The sequence below is a fragment of the Emydura macquarii genome, unplaced genomic scaffold (genome assembly GCF_026122565.2).
Source record: "Emydura macquarii macquarii isolate MOO-44397 ecotype Brisbane River unplaced genomic scaffold, CSIRO-AGI_Emac_v2 contig_1483, whole genome shotgun sequence".
Lineage (NCBI taxonomy): Eukaryota > Metazoa > Chordata > Testudines > Chelidae > Emydura > Emydura macquarii.
In genome coordinates this window covers 589,908-615,673 of record NW_027131620.1, presented here as the reverse complement: position 1 = coordinate 615,673, position 25,766 = coordinate 589,908, and the positions used below count along the sequence as shown (strand labels likewise).

The following is a 25,766-nucleotide window of genomic DNA, read 5'->3' as shown; positions in this document are numbered from 1 at the left end:
ACTTTGCCATCTGGGCAGGCCGATGCCAGCCCACTGGGGCGAGGGAGGGAAGGAAAATCCTCCTGCGTCCCCCTGCCCTTGTGCCCAGGAAGCTGGTGCTGGGCCTGATGTGCCAAGGGCCTGCGGCTGCAGCTGGCGTCTCCGGGAGCTGCCGGTGCTCAGCACTGACAACCAGCCCCCACGCTGGCCACCCTGGCCCCTAGCAGCTTCCCCGGCTGTGCGGTTTGCAGGTGTCCAGGCTGGGGGCAGTGCCCGCTGCGCAGGCGCCCTCCTGTTGCTCTGGAGGGTTTGTAGGTGGAACCTGATGAGGGATGGGGAGCGGATTCCTGGGGGGGCTCCTGCCTCGAGAGGGGGCTCCCTCTGAGGGGATGGGGTTGTTCCCCTGGCTGGCGTGTGAACAGAGCAGTGATTCAAGGAGGAAGAGTTTTCTACAGCCGGTTAGTAACTTCCTCCCCGTCACTCGGGCAGGCTGTGGTGGGAGGTGAAGCAACCGGCCCCATACCTCATCCGGGGCGTGCGAGGCTCTGCTTGGAGGGGGAGATGGTTCCTTCGCCAGGTGCTTCCGGCCCTGGCCTGCTCTCTGCCATCTCCCAGGGGCTGGGGAGGGGTGCCAGGGCAAAGGAAGCCCCCTGGAACGAGCACATCCCCACCCGGAGAAGGCTTCCTGGCTCCCGGGTGCAGACACCTGCTGTCGATGGTCACCCCGGCCCTTCAGGGGCTCTGCTCATGAAGCCAGGGGGTTCCCCGGGGCTGTGCGCGGCTGTCGTCAGGCAGCTGGCGTCGCTGCTCTGCAACCTCCGCAGCCGTGGCCAGTCATGAGCTTCGCGGCCCACTTCTTCCCTGCGTCCTCCTCCCCTCCCCAGCCAGGCCTGGCCGGGGTAAACGCCTGGACCTTGCAGGGTGAGGCCGAGACGGGCAGGACGTGGGCACTGCTCAGCTCCCTCATGCTGCGCTGGCTCTGCAGGGCTCCCCGGGGGCCATGCAGGAAAATCCCTCCGGCTGCAGCCAGCCAGGCTTGGGCCGGTGAAACTTTCCTGGCAGGAGTGACCCAGCTGGGAGCCTTCAGCGTAGGGCGGGGCCGGCTCCCAGGGGCACCATGAGGCCAGCTGCAGCCCGGCCGAGGGGCTGGGCAGATGGAGCAGGGCCTTCCCTTCCCGCTCTCACGGCAGCTGCCTGCCAGACTTGCTCACACAACTGGCCTGCAGGAGCTGAGGCCGCAGCAGAGGCGGTGTTAGCCCACAGGGGTCCTAACAGGAATATTCCACCCCCCCCCAACACCTAAGAAAAAGCAAGTAGGGACCCCCCTGAGCTGCTCGGAGCCCTCAGCAATCACTCAGCCTCACGCCGTCTCCGGCTGCAAGATCTCACTGGGCCGACAGCTCCGCAGGGTTCCCTGAGGGGACCAAGCACAGCCAGCGCCGAAACCCTCCCGGCTGGGCGCCAGCCAGCCTGCCCCAGACTCCCAGCCAGGGCCGGGGCTTGCATCTGCCTCGCAGGCAGCTGCCACTGACCAGCCCATCCTGGAGACGGCAGCAGGTGGATGGTGGTGGTCCCTGGGCTGTCCCAGCCTGGCCATGCCCATGCTTCTGGCCAGCGGGGCCCTGTGGCTCTGTGAGCTCCTGGCTCCCCTCTGCTCCCTCCTTCGCCCTGTTTGCTTCCCCTCGGTCACCCGGGGTCCCACTGAGGCTGCCCCTTGGGGAAAGTAGGAGAGCAATGTCCCGCCAGCGATGCTTCTGCCGCCTGGGGCAGGGCGGAGGGAGGCCATGACGAGCATGGTGCTATCAGAGCATGGAGTGGGCCCCGGGGATCGGTCGTTAGCAAGAGGAAGGGCCTGGCGAGCCTGGCGCCTGCTCTGGGGCAGAGCATAGCCATGTGTGGGGCTGAGGCCTTGGTCTGCGCCAGGAGGGTGCGCTCACCAGCCACCACGGGCCGGGGACCCATCTGCCGGAGTTTGCTGGTGACGCTACACTTGGGACCGTCCCGAGAACAGAGGAGGTGCTGACCCTGGCCTGGGAGGGGTCCCCAGCCAGTTTGTCCCTGCAGGGCACCCCTGGGGCAGGTGTCCCGTGGCTCGGGCTGTGAGGAGCCCAGTGGGAGCCAGAGCAGGGCTGTTGACACGGGGGCCTGGCCTGACCCCGGTGCCTTGGAGCTGGTGATTTTCTTCGACCGGCTGCCAAGGGCTGTGGAGCCTTGCCCTGGTGGCTGTGCAGTGGTGCAGGGCACGTGTGGGCAGCTCCCTCCCTGCACCATGGAGCACCATCGTCAGCTATCCCTGGGCACCCTTGCACACTGGGCACACTCCCTTTGCACACTGCTCCACCATGCTCCCAACTCCTCTCCCACAGGACACCAGCCAGGGTGAGCAGAGGTCCCGATTTATAGGGACAGTCCCAGTACAGGCGCCTGTTATCCCCAAGCCCCGTCACGATGCGTCACACAAGCTCTCTGGTCACCCCAGCACCACCTCCTGGTGCAAGAGGCCTGCTCCTGCCTCTGAGGAGCTGGTTCCCGCCGCGGCCGGAGACAGGAGACTGGGCTTGGCGAGCCGTGGCTGAGCTGGAGGGGCGTCCTAGGTGCTGCTTATGAGTCAAAATGTTCTTCTAAAATAGGGCACCGAGGGGGCTGTCTCTGAAGACCCCCTGTACCAAATGACCCCAAATTTGCCCCACAACCTCCACCCTGGGTGCTGCCCTGACATGCCACTTTTGGGATGGATCCGACTATGCGTGTGGATGTAAAAGGACTGGGGAGGTTCCACTGTAAGCAGCAATGCCATTGCAGCGCCAACGGGGGCGTCTCCCCCCCACGGCGCTCAGGGCATGGGCCTGCTTCTCTGCTCATTTACACCCCGGAGCAGAACTGCCCCTGCAGCTCAGCCGAGGGGCAGACACTTGTCCCCAGCCAGCACCAAACTCTGTGTGAGGAGCTGTGGCCCCAAACATTTGGGAGAAGCAGGTTGGGGCAGTAAAACTTGCCCTGAAGCCTGGGGAGGAAGGCGGCCCCTGAGCTGCTCTGCTGGGCCGGTGCAGTGCCAGCTGGGTGCGTGGCCCTGGCACGGTTTTGGCACGGTCCAAACCCTCCTGCCTGCTGCTCTTGCCTCACAGGATGTCAGGCTTCCTGTGGGAACGGCGGCTGTGCCTGGCAAACAGCGTGTTGAAATAGTTAACGGGCTCGCAGAAGCCGGGCCGGAGTGTGCGTTTCGTCACCTCAGGAAAGGAGGGAGCTGGGCTGGGAGAGGGGCTGAGGGTGACTCACTCCCCCGGCACGGCATAAATAGGAGCAGGCAGCTCTGCGCTGCACACAGCCAGGAGGGCAGCCAGACACCCAGAGCCAGACACCCAGAGCCAGCCACTGCCTCACTATGGGGCTTGCTCTCCTGGCCCCGCTAGCCATGGGGCTCCTGGCCCTGGGCTGCTGGGCTGCACCACTGCACTCCACGCCGCAGGCTGTGGTCATCTTCCCCGGGGAGCTGTTCAGCAACATGACGGATCTCCAGCTGGCAGAGGTGAGTCGCTCGCCCCGCTGGCCTTCCCCTCGAGGGCTGGGCCCCCAGCGGCTGCGGCGGCAGGGTGGGGCTGTTAGGTCCCGTTGTAGGTCCGTTGGTCCCCGGTGCATGGCAAAGGGATGGGTTGCACCAGGAGCCTGCGCTCAGCGCTCTGGGTGCAGGGCTGGGGAAAGCTGGGAATCTCCTTGGCAGTGGGGGTCTGGGTCACTGCCCCTCTGGGTGCACTGCCGTCCTGCCGGGCGCTGCCGCCCCTCTGACCCTCTCTCCTTTCCCAGAGCTACCTGCTGCGCTTCGGCTACAGCCAGGAGGCCACGGGGAAGAGCCGCACCAGGCAGGCGTCCCTGAGCAAGGCGCTCCAGAGAATGCAGAAGCAGCTGGGCCTGGCGGAGACGGGGAAGCTCGACACCAGCACGCTGGACGCCATGCGAGCACCTCGCTGCGGCGTCCCTGATGTGGGCCGCTTCCTCACCTTCGAAGGAGACCTCAAGTGGGATCACAATGACCTGACTTACCGGTGAGCCCCTCGCAGGCTGGGGAGCCCCCGGCTCCACACGTGGGCTAGTGATGGGACCCTTCCAAATCCCCTAGATGCCCCGACAGGCAGGAGACGGCAGCCGGGGGGGTGGGAGGAGAGACCTGTGCCCCCGGCCATCCAGGCCTGATTTGACAGCTGCAGCCGGCTTGGGCTGATCTGTGATGTCACCGCAGCCTGCGTGGGCCAGTGTCCCAGGCAGTCGTCTGGCCTAGGGAGACCCAGCCCGGAGCGTTGGCCCCTGGCTGACCCTGGATGCAGGGAGCTGAGGCTCTGTGCCATGGCACGACTGGGCTCTGCTGGCCAGCACGTCCTCTCCGTGTCCTGACCCCTGCAGGGTTAGTTCGGGGGTGGGGGGGTTGTCCTGGTGCACCAGAGCCCCGTGGGGCTGACCCTGTGCTGCTTCTTTCCTCCCCACACCTGGCAGGGTAGTAAACTACTCCCCAGACCTGGACGCCTCCGTGGTAGACGATGCCTTTGCGCGAGCCTTCAAGGTCTGGAGTGATGTGACCCCGCTCACCTTCACCCGGCTGCAGAGTGGCGAGGCCGACATCATGATCCAGTTTGGCACCCAGGGTGAGCTGGGGTATGGCATGGGGGGTTTCGCTCAGTTGCACCTCCTGTCGGCACCCTCGCCCCAGGCAGTGGGGGGGGGGGGTGCTGGGCACGTGGGGGGTGCCTGTATGTGGGTGTCTGGCCCTGCTCTCTGCGAGAGGAAGGGGCGTTTGGGCCAGGGCTGACTGTGGGTTCTCTCTGCAGAGCACGGCGATGGGTATCCGTTTGACGGGAAGGATGGACTTCTGGCCCACGCTTTCCCCCCTGGCAAAGGGGTTCAGGGAGATGCCCACTTCGATGATGACGAGTTCTGGACGCTGGGAAAAGGGTTAGGTGAGGCCAGACTCCAGGGTCATTGCTGCTCTGAGCACAGCCTGGCGTGGGAGCCACCCTCCCTCGTTCACGGTCCCGAGCAGCATCCCCTGAGCCACACCCTTCCTCTCTCCCAAACAGTGGTGAAAACCAGCTACGGGAACGCCAACGGGGCTACCTGCCACTTCCCCTTCACCTTCGAGGGCCAGGGCTACTCCACCTGCATCACGGAGGGGCGCTCCGACGGGCTGCCCTGGTGTGCCACCACCCCCAACTACGACAGGGATAAGGTCTATGGCTTCTGCCCCAGTGAGCGTGAGTATCAGCCGGCAGGCGCCACCCCACAGGCGGGGCTGGCCCAGGGCAGGGAGGGCATTGGGGGCAGGAGGCAGTCTGGCTACCCTGGCATGGAGGGAGGGGTTCCTGTGGGTCCCGAGGCCCCAGCCTGGTGGAGTGGCTCCAGCAGACTGTGTGTGTCTTGGGCAGTTCTCTACACCTATGATGGCAACAGCGACGGTGCGAAGTGCGTCTTCCCTTTCCTCTTCGAGGGGAAGTCCTACGATGCCTGCACCACCGACGGGCGCTCGGACGGCTACCGCTGGTGTGCCACCACCGCCAGCTTTGATCAGGACAAGAAATACGGGTTCTGCCCCAACAGAGGTACTGAGCTCCTGGGGGCGCAGGGTGGGGCCGCTCTGGGCAACAGCAGCGTCAGCTGATGGGGTGGCCCCCACCGCCCCGTGCCTGCCCCTGCCCTGCGGCGCGCTGCGGGAACCTCCCTTCAGTATGGCCCCGCAGTCGGCGTGGCAGCGCGTGGCTCCTCGGGAACGCGGCCCCCGGCACCCTCCGGCCACTCACACAGCCACAGGCCAGCTGCAGAGAGAGCCTGATCTGAGCACATCACACCCAGCGCAGGCGGCTGTGGCCTGCTGCAGAGAGAGCCTGATCTGAGCACATCACACCCAGCGCAGGCGGCCAGGGCCTGCTTGCCCAGCACGCTTCCAGTCTGAGGCTCTTTCCCTGGGGCAGGTGCACAAGCTGGGCTGGTGCCAGACTTGACAGAAGCCAGGCCCTTGCTGCCCCACCCACACTCTGTGCCCCTGCCCTGCCCTGCCTTGGGGGCACCCAGCTCGCTAAGGCCTGGGCTGAGCTTGTTTGCAGTGACTGCTGCCCCCGGGGCTGTTCTCGGCTCAGAGGGGCCCTGTGCCGGGGCTGCCCCTCTGCCAGCCGGCTGGAGTCTTGCTCACCGGGCTGGTTTTGTGCTGCAGACACAGCTGTGATTGGTGGGAACTCCCAGGGCGACCCGTGCGTGTTCCCGTTCACCTTCCTGGGCCAGACGTACAGCGCGTGCACCAGCGAGGGGCGAGAGGATGGGAAGCTCTGGTGTGCCACCACCAGCAACTACGACACGGACCACAAGTGGGGCTTCTGTGCAGACAGAGGTACAGCTCCCTGCACCCTCCCCTGCGCGCCTCCCTTCCTGGGAAGCAGCCATGAACCCTGGCCACAGCCCAGCTCCGGCTGCCGTCCCCAGCCCTCTGCCCTCTCCGGCCATGTGTTTGTGGCAGTCAGCATGGCCAGGGGCTCTCTGGACTGCAGTGGGGGGGGGGGGGGGGGGCTCAGACCCAAGGCTGGGCAGGGCTGGCAGGGGAGGTGTCAGACCCACAGGGCCGGGGGCTGGCAGGGGGAGTGCTGGGCTGGCGGGGGGCAGGAGGGACAGGGCGGGGGGCTGGCAGGGGGTGTCGGACCCCCAGCCGGACGGGCCCTGACAGCTGCTCCGTTCAGGTTACAGCCTCTTCCTGGTTGCGGCCCATGAGTTCGGCCACTCTCTGGGCCTGGACCACTCGAGCGTCCGCGAGGCGCTGATGTATCCCATGTACAGCTACATCGAGGACTTCCAGCTGCACCCGGACGACGTCAGCGGCATCCAGTATCTCTACGGTGAGGGGTGCCCCCGACGCGGCTGGGCCGGGCCGGGCTGGGCCGGGCCGGGCCGGGTTCGGTGCTGGAAGGAGAAGTGCCCGACTCACACGTGCCACCTGCTCCTTCTTTCCCGCAGCAGCAGCCATGGAGACGCCAGTTTCTATGGCAACCCTGCCTGCTCCGCGCCGGGCCGGCCGGCGAGGGAGCTCTGCATGCAGCCTGTGCTCTGAAATCTGCCCCTGCCCATCCCCGCCGGGTCACACGACGGGAGCTCGTCCAGCTGCCCACCGCCCCGACAGGCTCCTTCCAGGCCCGAAGCACGGGCAGCGTGACGGGGCCTGCCCGCTGGTGCCCTGCATCGCCCGCCCTGCTAGCCACTGGGCCCCTCTCCTGCTGCTCTGGTGGCCTGGCCGGGTCAAGGGGGTCTCATGTTCCTTCCCGTTTCTCAGGCCGTGGCTCTGGTCCCAAGCCTCCTGCGCCCACACCGCCCACCCAGGCGCCAGACATCCCTGGCCAGGCAACCACGCAAGCCGAGCCTGACTCGACCACAGAGGACGACAGCCCCTTGCCTACTGAGCCCAGCCCCGTGGACCCCAACAATGACGCCTGCAAAGTGACTTCCTTCGATGCCATCACCGAGATCAACGGGGAGCTGCATTTCTTCAAGAGCGGGTGAGCGGGCCGCGCCCCTGCCCTGTGCTGCTGCACGGCCCAGCAGGGCCATGGGGGGCACAGGGATGAGAGGGGCCCGGGAGCCCCTCCCAGCCCTCTGCTGATGAAGGGAGCCCCTGGAGCCTGGAGTGCGATCCAAAGTCCGCTGCAGGGCCGAGCATGGCCGGGCGCTCTGGGGCGGGGCGGGGTGCGGAAGGGACACGGGGTCTCAGCCACCCAAGCTGCCGGCATGACGCTGTCGTCTTGTGCCCTCAGGAAGTACTGGAAAAGCTCAGCATCCCAGAAGGGGGCAATCCGGGGCCCCTTCCAAATCTCGGCCACCTGGCCGGCCCTCCCGGCCCTCGTCGACGCGGCCTTCCAGGACGTGCTCACCAAGAGACTCTTCTTCTTCTCCGGTGAGAACTGCCTCAGCCTGCCCAGCCTGCCAGGACCTGGTGCCCTGGGCACCCCCCCTGGTAACCCCCTGCCCCACTGGGGCAATGGCAGTGCCAGCTGCCCCACACGCACCCTGCCCTGTCGGCAGCTCTGTGCTGAGGGGCCCGTCAGTGCCAACGCCTGCCCCTGCCTCTCCCCAGAGCCACCAAACAGCATCACTTGGGAACCACACGGGCACTGGAGACCCGGCCACACTGGCGCTGCAGGAGGGGCCCAATGGTCGTTCGCTCGGTGACTGACTGACGGGGACTGGTCCTTCCCCGGGCTGGGCTGGACCTCAGTGCCCTGCCCCTCTGGTTCTGGGGGGCCCCGTGTGTGGCAGGGCCCCCGCCCATGGGCGGGGAGGGTGCACGTTCTTGCATGGCTGGGGCTGGCTTGCTAGCGTCTGTCTCTGGCTGCAGGTCGGCGTTTCTGGGTCTACACGGGCAGCAGCGTGCTGGGCCCCCGGGGGATCGAGAAGCTGGGCATCGGGAAGGAAGTCGAGCGGATCTCCGGCACCCTGCAGAGGGGGCGCGGCAAGGTGCTGCTCTTCAGTGGGGAGAAGTTCTGGAGGTGAGTGCACGCCGCGGGGCGCGGGCCACGGGGCCAGGCAGCGAGGGGCTCTGGGAATTCACTCCGTTTCCAGCCCCGCACAGTGCGCAGGGCCTGCGTGGGCAGGGCCCCAGCCCCAGGTCTGTGGACACGCTGAGCCAGCGCTGCTCTCTCCCCCCCAGGCTGGACGTGAAGGTGCAGAAGGTGGATAAGGGCTACCCGCGGCTCACGGATGACACCTTTGCCGGCGTGCCCCTCGACGCCCACGACGTCTTCCTGCACCAAGGTGAGACGGGCTCTGGGCTCTGGCGCGGGGGCCTCTGGCCGAGAAGTTCTGAGGGCAGGAGAGGGAGTTCTCCATGCACCAGGCTTAGCCTGCCTGGCTCTTGACCTGGACACAGGCCAATCCTGCAGCTCCCCCCGGTCTGACCCTCTCCTGGCTCTGGAAGGAAGGGCTGAGGGCAGGGGAGTCCTGGGGAGACCGTGCCCCCTTCTCTGCCTGCGAGCAGCTGCGATGCCACGGAGCCGCGCGGCCGCACTTTCACCTGTTGCTGCGATAGTCCCGCTAGAGCCTGTGGCTCCGGAGCCCTTTGGCTGGCTCCAGGAAGGTGCTGGGCCGCGCTCGTGGGTGAGACACGGCGTTGGCCGCTCTGGGGCCCTGCCCTGAGCCGGCAGAGCGCTCAGGCCTGGCAGTGCCGGTCCCCACAGCCCTTCCTTTTTGCTAACCCCGTCCCTCTGGATTCCTCCCTGGCCCAGGAAAGTACCACTTCTGCCAGGGCCGCTACTACTGGAGAATGACCCCGCGCTACCAGGTGGACCAGGTGGGCTACGTGAAGTACGACATCCTGAACTGCCCGGAGCAGTAGGCCAAGCCACCTGTCCCTGCACCTGAGCCCGGCCCAGCCGCAGGCCAGCGCCTCTCCCCAGCAGCAGCTTTTCATCCCTGCAGACTCCTGGTTTTCCTTGTTTTGTTCCCGAGCGGGAGGTGGAGGAGTCGGCCCATGGACTCTGCCAGCCCCAGATGGGCCCAGGGAGGGAAGGGTCCTGCTTTCTAGGCACTGTGGGCAGCAGCTCCCAAGAAACAAAATCTCACCCAGCTGGGACAGAGCAAACTAGATCTCGGGGCGACGGACTCTGGGGGCTGTAACAGGAGCTGTGTCTGGTGCCGGGAGCCCCCCGTGGTGAGAGGAACAGGAGCCTTTAGCTAGAGTCCCTCGTCCCTGGGTCGTGTCCCTGTGGGTGCTGGCCCCCGCCTGCATGTGCTGCACAGAGACGTTTGCCTGGTGAAAACTGCTCAGAGATTTGCAAACGACTTGGTCTGTTCAGGACGCTGATAAAGTCCATGTCCGTCTGTCCGGGTTTGCCCAGGAGTTTGTGCCCACGCCCCGGGCGGGTGCCCTGGCCTCAGTGGGCACAGGGAGTGCCGGGCTCCGTCCTCGCTCTCTCCTGCTGCCCAGTCTGCCAGTTTTGTACCTTGCACATTTTTAATAAAGAGAATCCTGTCGAAATCCGGCGTGTGGGTGCTGCTCTGCGTCTGTCCATCCGTCCGCCGAGGGCTGGCTGGGGCGGCACCAGGAGGTGCCCTGCCTGCGTGGGGTGGGGGCTGGGAGATTGTGTCCTGGCGCTGGGGCTCCCTGTGTGTGTGTGGGGGGGGGGGATGCAGACAGCAGGGTGTGCTGGTGTGGGGCTGGGGGCTGGCATGGGGGCTGGGACTGCCAGGGGGAGGGGAGGAGGGGAGGAGCTGCGGCATGGCACCCCCAGCATCCCCCACTCAGGGGAGACTCCAGAAGCTCAGGCAATTGGCCCTAAAATCACGAGCTGCACCCCCACCTCGCTGGGGTGTTGATCCTTTTGGAGGGTGGCTGGTGGGAGTTGTCGCCCCTTTTCCGCCTGATCATTTCAGGGTCACGGTTCAGCTCCTCTGGGCGTCCAGATGCAGCTCGGAGGGACTCTGCCTCTCCTGGGTCCGGGGCTCAGCACCCCTCCAACATCACCAGCCTATCACCCTCCCAGTGCCCCCGATGCCAGTCCTCGACCCCCGCCACGTGCCTCTAACGTGTCCTGGTGCCTGCCTGACCCCAACACTTAGCTGCCCTGCCCCCCCTTACTCCTTCCCGCCATCCCTGCATGCTCCGTCTCTTTGCATGGCCTGCCCCTGTGCAGGGCCTGAAGCCCAGCCCATGGATCTCAGCCCCTGCGCTGCAGAGGGAATCGGCCTGAAGTGCTGCCAGGTTCTAGCAGGCTTGAGACCCTGACCCATCTGCAGACTCCTCGCCCTGGCTGGGGGTGGCACTAAATCAGGGTCACCCATGGGGCACAGGATGAATTGCTACCACCTGCTCTCCGTGCGAGAGAGCCCTGCCTGTGCCCACGTGGGGAAACTCGCCCCGTTGCTGGCACCACCAGCGCCCGCCCTGCTCCCTCCTTCTGAACCTGTCAGTTTGCACCGCAGCCCTTAGGCCCCCGGGCTGAGTCCTTGTCGCAGAGCAGTGCTGCTCTGGCCTGGGGCCTGGCTCCCGCCAGCCTGTCTGGACACCCCGCTGCGTGACACTCGCGTGCCCAGTCCCTCGCACAGACTTACTGCCTCTGTGGCAGCAGTTCAGTGCATGCCTCAGCGCACGCCACCGAGCCATGGCTGCTGTAAAACCACAGAGGGTTACTTGCTGAAGCGTTGCCTAGAAGCCAGCCAGAAGTAAGGGCTGGAGCGTGGTTATCGGTGAAGGAGAAGGTAACAGGCACCCTCGCGCCTGTGCTTACTAACAAGGTCCTTCCCTGCCTGATCAGGCCTTTCTCACCCAGTGGTCAGCGCACCCACGCAGCGGCTGTCCCAGCCAGAGACACTCACATGGGCCTCTGCAAGGGTGAAGCGTTTGTGCCCCTTTCCCCTGTTACACACTTCCAGCCCCTACAGCTCTGCCCATCCGCAGAGCATTGCACTGGCTCCAGGCCCCCATGTCCCCATTCAAGGTCCTTTTCTTGGGCTGGTCTGTGCTTTGTAAAGGCCCAGCCTGCACCTTGTCTGGAGTCTGCCTGTCCCTGTGGCGGGGCTGGGTCAGGTGCACTCTCGAGCTCTCACTGCAGGGACCCCCCCGTGCCAGCTTCAGCTCCCGCAGCTGCGGCCCCAGTATTCTACTAGCTACAAGGTCAGTATTGCCCATCCAGCCACCCCGCCCTAGCGGTGCCAGCCAGCCAGTTCTTAGCCTGCGGCAGAGACCTCACACGGCCCTTTGGTGACACAGCGCGAAGCTGGAGCTCCGAGGGGAACCAGCCCGGCTCGGCGTGGCCTGGCCTGTAGATGCGGAAGGGTGCCCGGCGTCTGTGACCGACATGGGATGCCTGGGGCACGGTGGGCACTGGCTGGCCGGGGCAGAGGCTCCCATTATGTACGGGGCACCCCACACGTCTGGGGCCAGGCACAAGCCCTGGTGTGCTGCTCGTGCAGTGAGTGTTACACGGGTGTTGCCGGTAGCTGTGTTCACACGTGTCTGTGCCTGTGTGATGTGCATGGACGAGGACTCGCTGGGGCCCTCTAGAGGTGAAGCCAGAGAATTGAGGCTCTGCGGTTAAGGGCTTCCAGACTCATTTGCATATGTGGGTGACCCGAGACAGTTGAGGGCTGCTGTGATTTGCATGCGTGTCGGAGAGGCCTGGCCCCGTGTCTCCCTGCCCCGGCCGCATGTCCCTGCCTTGCAAATGTGCTCCAGGGCCCCAGGGCTGAGCGTGGGGTCCAGAGTGAGTATTCTGGCGAGTTAGCAGGCAGGGAATGCAGTCACCCTGAGCAGGAAGCCAGTGGGCCCAGCTTTGGCCACAGGACAAAGACAGAAGAGCCCCATCAGTTTGGGGCGTTTTATAGGTTTCTGAGTGTTTAGGTGTAAGGGCAGGGGGAGGGGGTGTTTAGGTGTATGCTCAGCTCAGCTGTGAGGGTGAAGGCTCTAGAGCAGGGAGTCCCTGCTTTCCCCCAATCCCACTGGAGTCACCAGCTGCACCTGCCCTGCCCTGCCCCCTTGGCTTGCTGGGTGACTCGCAAAGTCCCTTTATGGACACGTGCCCCTGGACCAACGGCTCCTTGACTTCGCTCCATGTTGCCGCAGGACGGCTGCTGTCACAAATGCAGGCGCATCTGCCCTCTGCTGAGCCTCCCTGGGGCCTGCTCTGATGGTCCAGAGCTGCCCTGGCCAGCGTGGGCTTTCCTGGGGAGGTTGGGCTGAGGCTAATCTCTCCCTCTTGCACTCCGTGGGGGGTGGGACAGGGCTGGCAGCTGCGCCCAGAGCTGTAATCACAGAGCTTGCCTGGTGCCCAGGCCAGGTGCCGACAAATTGGCAAAACTCAGCGAGCCGGGCCCCGGCCCCATCTGGACAGAAAAGAACTGAGTCGAGACCAGCCAGCAGCTCCTGGGCCGGGGCAGCCCCTGATCCCGTTTGTTGCACCCCTTCCACTGACCCCTGCTCCAGCGGCTGAGCTCCGTGCCCTGATGGCCTTGGCAGTGCCCAGCTGGGCTCTGTGAGGGCTGGGCAAGGCAGGGCGGCTGGTGGGCAAGTGCAGGCCAGGGGGCATGGCTGAGCGGGGTCTGCAGGGTACCCGCAGCAGAAGGCAGCTCCTCGGCCGGGCGATGCCGGGTGGAGAAGCCAGGCTGGCGCTGCCCAGCCTGAAGCGGCAGGCGGGAGGGGGCTGTTCGCTGGCTCTGACCCCTCAGGAGGGCAGAGGGAGCCCTGGAGGGAGAGTCTGGGCCTGGCTCTGGCCGGGGAGTCTGGAAAGGGTCGGGCCAGCCTGTGCCCCGGGCTGTGCGGTGGCTCCAGCGCCCAGTGCCGCAGCCCGTGGGGGTGGCGGTGCCCGTGGGAGCCTGGTGCGTGCGGGAAGCCAGTGCCAGGAGGGCACTAGGACCATGCTAGGCAGAGGCAGAGGCAGAGCGGCTCCGTCTCATTCAGCCGGTGCCTCAGCAGCCACTTGTGGAGAGGAGAGGCTGAAGCCTGCGCGTGCCGGGCATGAGCCGGAGGTTCACGGTCACGGCCCTGCCCCAGGAGGAGGCGGACCCCGGCCCGGAGGCAGACGCAGCTCCCCAGGGAGATGCTGCCCCCCCACCAGTTGCCCGGCCTGTCAGCCTCTGCCGAGAAGACAGCAAAGGTAAGCGATGCTGCGGCCGGCGGGCGCCCCTGGGCAGCGCGGGGGGGTGGGTGCACAGAGGGGCCGGTGGCTGCAGTGACCCGCCAGGAGCCCTCCCGGTGAGGGGCAGGACAGGGCTGGGGTGGGTGGGGCTGGCTGCCCCACGGAGACGAAGGCTCTGGGTCGCTGGGCAGTGGCTGCACCCGCGGCCCCGTCTGAGGGCAGCTGGTCTCCCAAGGGCTCTGCCTGGCGCCTGGCCGGGTTCGGGCTCGGGCACCCGCTGATGTGGCCAGGCCCGTGCTTGGGAGCCAAAGTTGCTGCGTTGAGTGGAAAGTGTCGGTCTGTGGGTCCCGTGGGGCCGGGGCGCTGGGGCCCTGCGGTGGGGAAGGGCCGCTCGCCCAGGAGACGGCTGGTTGCCCCAGGTAACTCCAGCTCTCAGAGGAGCAGGGCGTGATTGGCCTCCTGTCCCCGTCGCTGGCTGCCAGGCGCAGGGCTCTCCCGGCACCCGGCTGTCCTGGAAACAACCTGAAACGTGGCGTGGGGCCGGGGCACTGGCCTGGGCACAGGGGCACAAGGGACATGCCGGGGGTGCAGCGTCACAGCACCAGCCCAGCACCCCGGCTGCCCTGCCCGGGAGATAATCTGCCGAGCAGTGACCCCCCCGGGCACCCTGAGGGTTTGGCGCTTGGGGCTCTAGAGACCGAGCGGCCACCTCACCCAGGCGGAGGCGTCACACGAACTTCTCCAGGCAGCCAAAGCGGTGCCGCTCTGTGTGCAGCCCGCAGAGAGGAAAGGCGGCACTGCTGCCCACTCAGGCCAGCCGTGGCGGCCTGGGCTTGGGCGAGGGCCGGTTCCCGCCTGGCCCCTCTCCCGGGACGGCTCGCGCAGTGCGTCTGCGGTGGCAGCACTGGGGGGCTCAGCAGGGGACGCAGGCGGCAGCGAGGTGCAGGCACTTGCCCAGGCTCAGCCGGCGTCAGGGCAGGGCTGGAAGCCGGCAGCGCCCTGCAGAACCGTCCCAGTGTGGCCGGAGCAGGGTCCGCGCTGGGGGATCTCTGGGCCTGACAGCTGCTGCATGGGGCTCAGCAGTTGGCCCCTGTGCTCCTCTCCCTGGGTGTGTGTGGGGGGCGTGGGGCTGTGCTCCCCACTCCCGGGCCCGCCTGGCTGCAGACCCTGAGCTGGAGAGAGGCAGTTTCCCATGCACAGCGTGTCCCAGAGCACGGGGCTCTTCGCTGCGCATCCGGCCTGTCACTGGAGCCGTATTGATCTCAGACACCCAACCCATGGCAGCAGGAGCTCCAGCTCCTTGTGCCCTCTGCAAGGGCGCCGGGCGCCAGGCGGGGCCATCTGCAGGGAGCTGGGGGAAGCTGGCCCCGTGTGGCAGGGGCTCAGAGCACAGAAACAAGTCCTGTCCTCACCTCTGTGCGGGTGCTTTGGATCGTGGCTGGGGCCGGGATCTGGAGGGCTCAGCTGGGGGGGCTGTGCTGGGGGGCGGGGGTGGGGCTGAGTGGCTCTGGGGCTGGGGGGTTTGTCACATGGCTGCAGGCTCTGGGCGCGTGACTCATGCTGTATCCGTGATGGACCCACCCCCATGTCCAGGCTCTGGCCTGGCCGCCATGGCGGTGCTGCTCGGGCAGGGCCTGGGTGGGTTGCGCTGGCCGAGGAGATTGGTTGGGGGCGAGAGTGCTGGGGATCGACCCGGGCAGGCACGTGCCGGGGGGACCTGCCTGGAACCAGTCAGTGCCCAGGGACTCAGGCAGGACAGCGTGGCGGGGAGCAGGGGGAGACTGGGGAGCAATCCAGCCCTGCCTGGCACGCGACCGGCTGGGGCAGAGCGGAGGGGGGTGTGGGAGTCAGGCTAGGGTTGGGGGGTAGAGGAGGTGTCGGTTTTGGGGGTGGCCGGGGACAGGTTTGCGGGGCTGGGCAGGGTTTGGAGGCTGTGGGGTCAGGGGTTGGGGAAGGGCCCTTTCAGGTCTGGCTGGCTGGGAGCAGATGGGCCCGTGCTCTGGACACTCGCTCTGCAGCCAGGAGCCCTGGTCGCGGCTCTCTCAGCACCGCCTGGGCCGGTGCTCCAGGGTGCAGCTGTCAAGTCATTGCTGGAGCCGGGCCTGGCGCTGGGACGGGCTTTGGCCAGGGCCTGCTGGGCACCCAGCCACTGAGGGCAGGTTCTGTCCTGCTGGGGGAGAATGGAGACCGCGCCCCACGCCCGAAGCCAGGGGTCTGGCAGCCGGCGACCCAGAGCACTGCAGGGGGGCGGCTCCCCTCCCCCTCGGCTGAGCTGTGGCCCCTGGACCTCTGGGCCAGGCTCGCTGGAGCTCCTGGTGCTTCCCTGGTGGGGGGCGCGTCTCGCACTCGGGTCCTTGGGCCTGTCACTGGTTCAATGCTGGGCAGGGGGCTCCCTCTGCTGGGCTGCTGCGGGCAGTGCAGGGACTGTCGCCCGGGCCGGGCACGGGGCGGATCGCAGTATCCTAGAAGATTCGGGTTGGCAGGGAAGTCAAGTGCTCCAGCCCCCTCATCATTTCTGTTCCCCTCCGCTGGACTCTCTCCAACGTGTCCACATCCTTCCTGCAGTGGGGAGCCCAAAACTGGACACAATACTCCAGATGTGGCCTCACCAGTGCCGAACAGAGGGGAATAATCACTTCCCTTGATCTGCTGGCAATGCTCCTACTAACGCAGCCCAATATGCCATTAGCCTTCTTGGCAACCAGGGCACACTGCTGACTCATATCCAGCTTCTTATCCACTGTTACCCCCAGATCCTTTTCTGCGGAACTGCTGCCTAGCCCGTCGGTCCCCAGTCTGTAACTGTGCATGGGATTCTTCTGTCCTGAGTGCAGGACTCTGCACTTCTCCTTCTTGAACCTCATCAGATTTCTTTTGGCCCAATCCCCCAATTTGTCTAGGTTACTCTGTATCCTATCCCTACCCTCCAGGGTATCTAGCACTCTATCACTACCCGTTGAGCCTGATGATCTAGCCAGCTGTCTGTCCATTTTATAGTCCATTCATCCCGCCCACACTTCTGTAACTTGCTGATAAGAATACTGTGGGCGACTGTGACAAAAGCTTTGCTAAAGTCAAGGTATATCACGTCCGCCGCTTTCCCCGCATCCACAGAGCCAGTCACCGCTTCATGGAAGGCAGTCAGCAGCCATGCTGCAGAGCCATAGGGTCAGAAGGGGCCACAAGGGTCATTTAGTCTATTTCCTGCCAAGATGTAGGTTTGTTGGGTCTAGACCATCCAAGGCAGACGGATCCAGCCTCCTCTCGAAACCCTCCAGCGAAGGCCCTTCCACGACCTCCCGAGAAAGTCTGTTCCACTGTCCTATTGGTCTTACAGCTGGGAAGTTTTTCCTGAGAGTTAATCTCAATCTGCTACGCTGCAGTTTGAACCCAGCCCCGCTGTGCCGAGAGAACAACGTGGCTCCATCTTTTTTATGGCAGCCTTTCACGTATTGGGTGACTGCTGTCGTTTCCCCGCTTAATTTGTGGGAAAGCCTGTGGGGCAGGTGGGTGCTGGCCCCAGGGCCAGGAAAGATCCTGGCCGGTTAAGGCTCTGCTGAACGTGGCGGACTGACAGCCACGCAGCGACGTTGTCTCAAACAATCAATGCTATTCACGGCCATCACTGCCCCGGCTGCCCCAATCCGGGGCTGCTCTCGCCAGAGTTGCTGTCTCAGTCTCTCAACAAACTCAGGCAGTGGGGCTGCGTTGGGTGCCCTTGGATCTTATTCCAAGGGCTTTACCTGCAACAGGAGCAGCTGGAGATCAGGACAGCTAGGACTCTGGGGAAGGACTGAGGAGTCTGTGCCGCCCGGCTTGTCCGGCTGCCCCTTTCCCCCGGGCTGCCCCATGCAGCGGTAGATGCTGACTACGGGCATGGGATGTGGTGGCCCATCTGTAGCCATCACCTGTGCTGGGGCATGCTGCCGAGGCTGCAGTGATCAGGCCTGTGTAGGACCCCTCCTTGCCCCCCCATGGGGACCTCCGCCTGGCTGGGGTTTCCTGAATGGAGGTCTGTTCCCTGGGCCCAAGCGTGTGGCCCTGCTCAGAGACCACAGCTCTCTGCGCTGGCAAATTGCTGGGCACCGTGGGCACACACTTTAGCGGCTCACACGGGAGGGAGACACTGCAGCTTGGCTCTAGAACCAGCTGTAATGTGTGCAGGCTTCTGTGCAGGGCTACCGGTGCCCCTCGGTCCTGACCCGCAGCCCTGGTATCCCAGACCCGGCTCCCCCCAACAGTGCTGCTGCCCCTCAGTTCTGACCCCCCCATGATTCCCTGCCTGGGTTTCTATTTGGCAGCAGCCTTGCACCCGGCTGCATCGTGCAGGTTTTCTGCAGCCTGCAATGCCTGAAGGACTCTGCGGAGGGACCCAGCTCCCTGCACCGGCAGCCAGAACCGGAGCTGGGGCACGCCCGCCTTTGGGCCTAGCGAGGGGCAGGACAGGCAGCTGGTGGGGATTTAAGTGCAGTTCTGCCTGGAATTGCAGCCCCATTTCCGCTGTGGGCTAGGACTATCCTGCCCGACAGGCCCGAGGCTGCATAGCCCTGCCCCCTTCTCTGCGTTTCAAACCCGCTCACTTCTCTTTGCAGCTTCGCCGGTCCCTCTCTGCGCCGAGGGGGGCACGGGGACCCCGCCGAGGCCCCGTGGAGTGGAACCAGGCAGTGCAGCGGGGCCGGGTGTGGGGAGGGTCTCTGAGCCCCGAGGCTGAACCAAGAGGGGTCAGAGCAACCTCACAGTCTGGGCAGCGCTTGCCATTTGGCCGTGGAAGCGCTGGCCCCGAGTGGTTCAGGGGATGCAGCGGGTGTCTGTCCATCTGCCCTGTGGTCAAGGGAAGGGGCCCAAAACTGCCCAGCTCCTCCCCCTCATGGCTAGTGTCTTCTCAGTGCTTGGCACAGCCCCTCGTCTGCGCCCACTGCCAGGGAGGCTGCGGAGAACCATCAGCCACCCTCTCCCAGTCAGGGAGCAGGGCTGGCTCCAGGGCCCAGCTGGTGCAAGACAGACAAAGCGCCGCCCTTTGGCCGCTCGGCCTCAGAAAGAACATGGCAAACCACGTGCTCGTGTCCCCCACCGCAGTGGGGCTCCTGTCGCCCAGACCATGTGCGCTGTGCTCAGAGGCCAGGGCCGGCACCGTCCCGGGGCTTGGTACCGGTGGTTGTGCTGTCTGTAATGCTAGCACACACCACACCCCAGCATAAGCACCCTGCCGCCCGGCTGGGTGAGTCCTGTGGGGGCTGCCCCATAGAGGGGACAGCAGCCTGCTCTGCTCCGCCTCCGAGCCGTGAGCTGCAGTGGCAGAGGTCAGTGGTGGGGGTGGGAAGGTTGCAGGTACCAAGGGCTTAGAGATCATGAGATTTTAACCTTGGCACGTCTGGAGTCTGTCTCTGCAGCTGAGTCACTGAGTCACTCGGGCCGTGCTCAGGCCACGTTGCCCAGATTTTCTTTGCAGCCACAAGGGCTAGAAACCGGCTGTTCATGATAAACGGAAGCTGAAATCCTCTGTGCTCACTTGACTCCAGGAGCTGGGGCTTTCAGGACTCCTGACAATTGTGAGAGCTGGCCGTGCTGCATGCGTGTGAGGGACCCGTGACAGGTGCTGGGTACCAAGCGTGTTAGCGGCTGTGTTAACGGTGCTGCCCCTTTACGCACAGGGTGGAGCAGACTGGGCAGATGTCTGGCCAGAGAGGGGGACCCGCCACCCACCGTTCCTGACAGCAGCACTGCTCCCCTGGCCCGGCAGGGATCCTGCCAGCTCAGCAGGGGTTAACAGCGGTTTGCCTGGGGGGCCCCTCTGGGTTTGGGGGGTCCTAGTTCCAGCTCCCCTCCCCCATGCTCTGTGCTGGGATGGGACTGGGCCGGTCCGGGCTGGACCTGGCACCACAGGCTCTGCGCCCGCACACCTGCATCGGGACCAAAACCGCCGAGCTCCCTCTGAACGTGCGCGAGCTGGCAGCACCAGCTGTCACACGTGCACACACAGTGCACGCCCAACATGTGCACACACACAGAATGCACATACACGCGCTCACACAGCGCACACGGGCACAGTGTGCGCACTCGCAATGTGCAACACAACACACACTGCAGAGAGTGCACACTGAATACACACAGTGCACACTCACGCTCACACAACACAGATGTGCACACACGCATACCACACGCACACAGCGCGCACAGAGACACACCCTGGGGGCTCGGCGATCACAGCCCAGAACACACTCAGACTGGCCTTGGGTATTGATGCTGGGGGGCGGCTTGAAGGTCCTGGGCCCCGTGCAGCAAGGGGCCGGCTCCGGCTCCTGCCCCCGCCCAGACTGGGAGAGCTGGGCCTCTTTCCCTGCCCCGGGGTCGCCATCAGCCGGATGCAGCCCTCCAGACTGGAGCTGCCCTGCTCACCAGTGACCCACAGGGCCTGGGGATGGGCTGGAGGGGCAGGGCTGGGCCTAGCCCTCTGCATGGGGGCGACAGCCACGGGGGAAGGGACCAGGCCAGGCTGTCTCTGGGATCCCTTGGGTGCGATGCCCCATGTGCAGGATCCACCCCCCCTCCCAGCCCCACGCAGGGCGGGGAGCAAAGGCTGAGGATGCAGAGCAATTCCCCAAGATCCTGCCTCACTGCCCTTCTCCCTCCTCCCCCCAACCCTTCCCACCCGCTCCCTGCCCCCACGCCCCGTCCTCTCCCTGCCCCCACGCCTGCCCCCCACGCCCCGTCCTCTCCATGCAGTCCTACCCTCTCTATCCTTATCTCTCTGCACTTCCCCGCCCACCTCCCCCCTGCAATTCCCTCCTTGCACCCGGCCCCGACCCCTCTGTGTCAGGGCCCCCACACACACACAGCTGCTTGTCTCCAGACCCCTGACCTGGCACCGCTGCTTGCAGGGGCTGTGGGTTTCCCCCACAGAGATGAGTCCAGAACCGCCCCAGGCCAGGCTGCAGTGGTTGCGCGGGGAGGGGAGGAGGAATCACTTCCCCCCACTCCCAGCTGCCAACCTGGGCTACTGCCGCGCAGAACCTGAAGCCGCTGGCACCATGGGCACAGACACACCTGGCTCAGTCTCTCCTCCCCAGCCCCCCCTTGGGACGTGGGGGGGGCCTGTGCCAGTGGGGGCTGGGCTGTGTGGGGCAGGGCTGAGCTGGGGCAGGGGACGGCTGTGCCGATTCGTGGGGCGGGCGGGGGCCTGGTTCGTAGCAGCGCCGGTTGTGCTTGGCCCGGCCGGTTTGGTAAATGCTGCGCAGGGCTCGGCCGAGGCCCCCATGGCGCCCTGAAGGGGGGTCGGTTCAGTGCCCCACGGGGCAGCGAGTGGCCCTGCCGTTTGTCCTCCCTCCCCTGCCCCCCCCGGCCTAGCCGCGCCCCCCGCGTTGTGCCTAGGTGGGTGGATTGGCCAGGCCCAGCGCAGGGCTGCAGGCATCAGGCTCCTCAGTGAGGCCTGATTAACATCTGCCCCCGTCCTGCTGCTCCCTGTCCCTGGCACGCAGCGAGGGGCCCAGGGATGGAGGGCCGGGTTCCCCCCCTTCCGGACCCAGCCAGGGCCCTCCCCCTCCCTTTCGGCAGCTGGGGGGAGAGAGATTCAAAGTGATTTTTAACACAACCCCTCGAACTGGCTCACTCGGTGCCCGGCTCCAGCAAGGACCTGGCTGCTGTGGCAACCCCTAACTCCGCTCGCTGGGGGGTGGTGACGGGCATATTCCCCGCTTGGCACATGGTGCCGAGGGGCCCAGCCGGCGTGGGGGGCAGGGAGCAGGGCTGCGCCATGGGGCATGACTTGTGCATAGGGACCCAGAGCGTCTGGCCGGGGGGAGACAGGAGCCGGACTCTGCTGCCTCGCCTGGGCAGGAAGGGGGCCAGGCTGCGGCTCCGCGGGCACCAGGCTGCAGGGACGGGAGGGCGCCCCGTCCGATACCTGGAAGGGTTTGTCCCATCCCACCTGAGGGGGCAGTAGGCCCAGTCTCCTGCGTGCGCCGTGAGTCCTGGCCCCATGCCAGCCTTGGGTTCGCTCGGGCGGTGGTTCTCAAGCAGGGGACCTGTACCCGGGGTACGCAGAGCCCTTCCAGGGGTACATCCCCTCATCTCGGTATTTGCCCCGTCTCACAGCAGGCTGCAGAGACGGCACTAGGGAAGCCAGTGCCAACTCCAGTGTCCTGGGGCCAGTGCCGGGTTGCTGCTGCGCGACAGCTGCATGCTGGAATGTGCGTGCAGCGTTTCTATCCAGGGCTTGGTTTGGGAATGGCCTGGGGACATGAGAAAGCCGGCAGGTTTGCAGTGACCGGGGCTGGGGGGCTTGCATTTGTCTCTGAGTCTGTGAGCAGATGGTTTGATGGTGAGGTGAACAGGACAGATCAGGCTGCTGGGAGGGGACAGTCTGGCACGGCTGGCCACCCCCATGGCCTGGGCAGCCCCTGCTCCTGCTGTGCTGCTCGGGGGTGTGTGTGGGAGGAGAGGGGGGAGGCTAGTGGGGGGGCAGGGGGAGGTGGGCGGGGACGTGCGTGGGCGGGCGGGCGGACGGGCGTGCCGGGGGCGCTGGGTTGGAGGAGGAAGAAGACGCGCGGGCACAGCTGGGGTGACGGTGACACACAAACACGGTGTACAGAAAACAAGTCCACATGCAGCCGGGGTACCATCGAAATCTCCATGGCACCAAACTGGTTCAGGAGCTCTCCCGTTTCCATGGAAACCAGGCCCGCTGTCATGTCTCTCAGGCTGTTCCCTAAGGTTGCTGGGATCAGCTGAGCCGCTCGCCAGCCCCGCGGTGGGGGAAGGTCTGTGCTATCCGGCGGGGGCAGAGCAGTAGTGCCCGTGGGCCCAGCCGGGGGCGATGCTGCGTCTGCGTCACCCGGGGGCTGGGGTCCAGGGCTCCCTTGCGCTGGGTGTAGTTACCATGGAGACGTGCGGGGTGCCTGTCAGGGGAATCTGCCTACCATCTCGGTGGTGCTTGGCTGTGGGGAGGGGGCATGAGGCTGAGCCAGGGGAGGGCTGGGAGGCAGCCCCCCACCTGAGTGGGTCCTGCCCCAGCAGCTGCCCCATGCCTGTCCCCTGCTCAGAGAGGGGTGCTCGGGTCGGACCAGGGAGGTGGCCCTGCCAACCCCACAGCCCCATCTGCACTGGCCCTGCCGTAGGTGCCGGGGAGTCAGCGCGAGCGGGGCACACGTGGACCAAACCCCAAACCCACGGAGAGTCCTGCCCCAGGCAGGCAGTCCCCCCGCTCCATCAGAGCCCGTGTCCTGCCCAGCTCCAGTGCCCTGCTGTGGTGAAAGGGGCGCTGCGCTGGGCAGGGTGGGGATCAGTGGGGGGCTGTGCTGGGCAGAGGAGGGCGGGGCTCAGTGGGGGGCACTGCCCCCAGGCAGTCAGTATAATTAGTTAACGAATCTGTTGTGGCAGCTCCATGCTGGCCCTGCACAAACGCCCCAAGTGCTCCTAAGTTCCTGGCCCCCACCCCCACCTCCCCTCCTGCCTGCTGGCATGGCTTCGAAGGGATGCTATCTGAAGAGCCAAACCCCAGAGTGATGCCGTGGCAGGGGTGGGCTGGGCCCCATGCTGCAGGGTGGGGGGACCCCATGAGTGACAGAGTGCCCCCCACGCGCTTCCCCCACATCGCCGGAGCATCGCTTCTCCCATCTCTGCCCCGGCGCAGCTGCCACAGCCTCCCCCATCACTGCCCCGGGACAGCCATGGCAGGACCCCCCCAAGCACGGCCCCGGGCTCGGCCCCTTCAGCTGGCTCCCAATGGGGCAGGGCTGGGCCCATGGGGGCCGAGGCGGCACTGCCCCGGCTGGTCGGTGGCCAGGAAACAGGCTGGGAGGGAAGCACTCGGACAAGCGCCGTCTTTGGGGCACCCTCACGAGCAGAGCCTGCCCCACAGCAGCTGGGCTGGCCGGGGCCTGAGAATGGCAAGGCCTCTGCGCTGCCTTGGCGCCTCGCAGGGAGGGGACTGGGGCTCCCTTGTGGGGAGGGGCTGGGCCTGGGCTTCCCCTCCTCACCGAAGGGCCCGAGCTGACTGATTCTGCGATGCTGTGGGAGGATCCTGGGGAAAAGCCAACACCTGGGAACTGAAGCAACCTCCCCGCTTTGGCCAGGGGCTCCCTGGGCTGGTTGGAGGGGGCCGTGGGGAGCCCCTGGTCCCCGAATCCTCCTCCCCGGTCCTGGCATTGCCAGACCGGCTGAGCTGTGTGTGACTCCTCCCTGCTCCCGGCGCCTGCAGGGACCGAGATTTCCCAGCCGCCCGCGCCCAGCTGCTGCTGCTCCCATTCTGAGCACGTCCCTCTCCATCAGTCACAGCCCGGGCGGGCGGGCGGGCGGGCGAGCAGGACAGGGGCAGGGCCCACATCGGATCTGTGCACCCCTAGGCAGGAGGCAGTGCCAGTGCAGTGGCCCCTGCACTGCCACAGGGCAGCGTGGGCTGAGAGGTTCCATGCAGTCCCGGTCGCACAGACCCGCTCAGGGGAGCAGGCCGCCTACAGACACTGCCTTGCTCTCACCCCCTCTGTGCTGCCCCCCAGCGACCCAGGGCATCCTCTGTGCTGCTCTCAGCCTCCCATCACCCCCCACCCCTGAGCCCTTGCTGCTGCTCCTCATCCCCCTGTGACTCAGGGGCCCTCCGCGCTGCCCCCCACCTCCTGTGATACCCAGAATTCTCCATGCTGCCCCATGCCAGCCCTGTTTGCTCCTGTGCCCGGGAAGTGCCTCTCTCCCAGGCTGAATGGGTTTCCAGGTGTCAGCCCAGTCTGTCCCCACATCTAACCTCCAGGCTGGAAATTCCCTCTCTTATTCCTGTGGCAATAACGCCGACCCTGAAAGAGCCTGAGGGAGCTCTGTGCATGGGGCGGGGAAGGACTCGCCCCAGGTGGAACCGGAAACAGATGAGAATCACTAGCCGCATTGGCTGTTAGCCTCTCGCTGGGTAGCAGCACGGCTGTCCGGGTGCAGGGTAGGACCCAGCAGGGTTGCTCAGGGTTAATGTCTGTCTGCCCATGGGCAGCAGAGCTGGGAAGTGGTGAGCTGCACCTCTAATGAGCTGTGAGGCGGCCCAGCCCTGGCGGAGGGGGGTCAGGGCCTCTGTGCTGTGGAGACTGTTATTAAATTGGAGATTTATTGCCTGTCTCCCCACTGCACCTGGCGGAACAAGCGGACAACACAGGCAGCACCACAGCTGTAAATCCACCCGCCACCTCCCCGGGCCACACGTCTGCAACAGCGCCACGTTCAGGGCCAGGGGGCTGCTGGCCCCACCACAGCCGCTGCCCTCCCCAGGTCCTGTTTGCCATCAGGAGGCTAGGCCAGGGCCTTGTCAGGCTCCCTGCATAGCAAATAGGGGGCCACAGGCCATGCCTGTTGCTTTTGTGCCCTAGAGGCCTGGCCCGGGTCAGGGGGGCACCATGGATGCTGCCTGCCTGGGCAACAGCCCTTGGCCACACCGCTGGTGCGACAGCCCCGCGCCATGCTGCCGGTATCGGGACAGGCCTGATAGTGTTGGGATGTCTGGTCACCCTGCCTTCCAGGCACATGGAAATCACTTCGAAAGGTGGTAAACTGAGGCATGAGGTGCCCTGACTCTCTCTCCCCCTTCCCCACTCTAACCACTAGGTCCCACTCCCCTCCCAGTGCCAGGGATAGAACCCAGGGGAGCTGGGTGGGTTGGGGGGTGTGGAATAGGACCAGGGGCTTTTCCCCTTTATGGGGCGCTGGGTCCGATATGGTCCAAGGACAAGTACATGGGGCCCCCAAATCCTGAATTCTAGGCTGACACCCTCCCCCACACAAGCTCATGACCTTTGTCTTTTGACCCATTTTATATTGTGAGGCTTCCTGGAGCAAATCGTTTCCCACGTGGGGTGTCCAGACAGCAAGTGCGAAAAACCAGGACACTTTTCTGGGGGGAAATGGGGACATAGTTGCCTGTATAAGACAAAGCCCCGAACACTGGGAGGTCTGGTCACCTTAGCTCCGACTGGGGCCGGGAGGATCTCGGTACTGGCAGGGGCTGGGGAACCAGGAGGTTGATTCTTCCCTGTTCTACTGATCCACTGGTACCAACAGCGCTGCTGGTGCCACTCGTCTGCGCCGTGCTGTGCCGAGCCGGTGAGGGCTGCTGGGGCGGCACTGCCAGCCTGAACAGGGAGAGAACAGGGAGAGAACAGGGCCCCGCTGCTGAGCAGTGCCTCTGGCGCTGCCACAACACAAAGCTTGGCTGGTAACAATTGGTTC

General features: G+C 65.7%; 2 protein-coding genes across 3 annotated transcripts in view; both read left to right on the top strand.

Moving 5' to 3' along the window:
- The first annotated feature begins 3,289 nt into the window (after nt 1-3,289).
- Nucleotides 3,290-9,973, top strand: MMP9 (matrix metallopeptidase 9). The gene is made up of 13 exons (XM_067553915.1): nt 3,290-3,505; nt 3,781-4,019; nt 4,465-4,613; nt 4,797-4,925; nt 5,046-5,219; nt 5,391-5,564; nt 6,173-6,346; nt 6,690-6,845; nt 7,277-7,499; nt 7,755-7,894; nt 8,336-8,486; nt 8,648-8,751; nt 9,222-9,973. The coding sequence occupies exons 1-13, from the start codon at nt 3,362-3,364 to the stop codon at nt 9,329-9,331; spliced, it is 2,067 nt and encodes a 688-aa protein (XP_067410016.1). The 5' UTR covers nt 3,290-3,361; the 3' UTR covers nt 9,332-9,973.
- Nucleotides 9,974-13,447: 3,474 nt separating this feature from the next.
- SLC12A5 (solute carrier family 12 member 5) overlaps nt 13,448-25,766 on the top strand; it is a 70,179-nt gene continuing 57,860 nt past the window's right edge. For both annotated transcript variants that reach the window (XM_067554564.1, XM_067554563.1), the window contains exon 1: nt 13,448-13,586. In XM_067554564.1, the coding sequence (XP_067410665.1) occupies nt 13,448-13,586 (139 nt within the window). The remainder of the gene's footprint in view (nt 13,587-25,766) is intronic.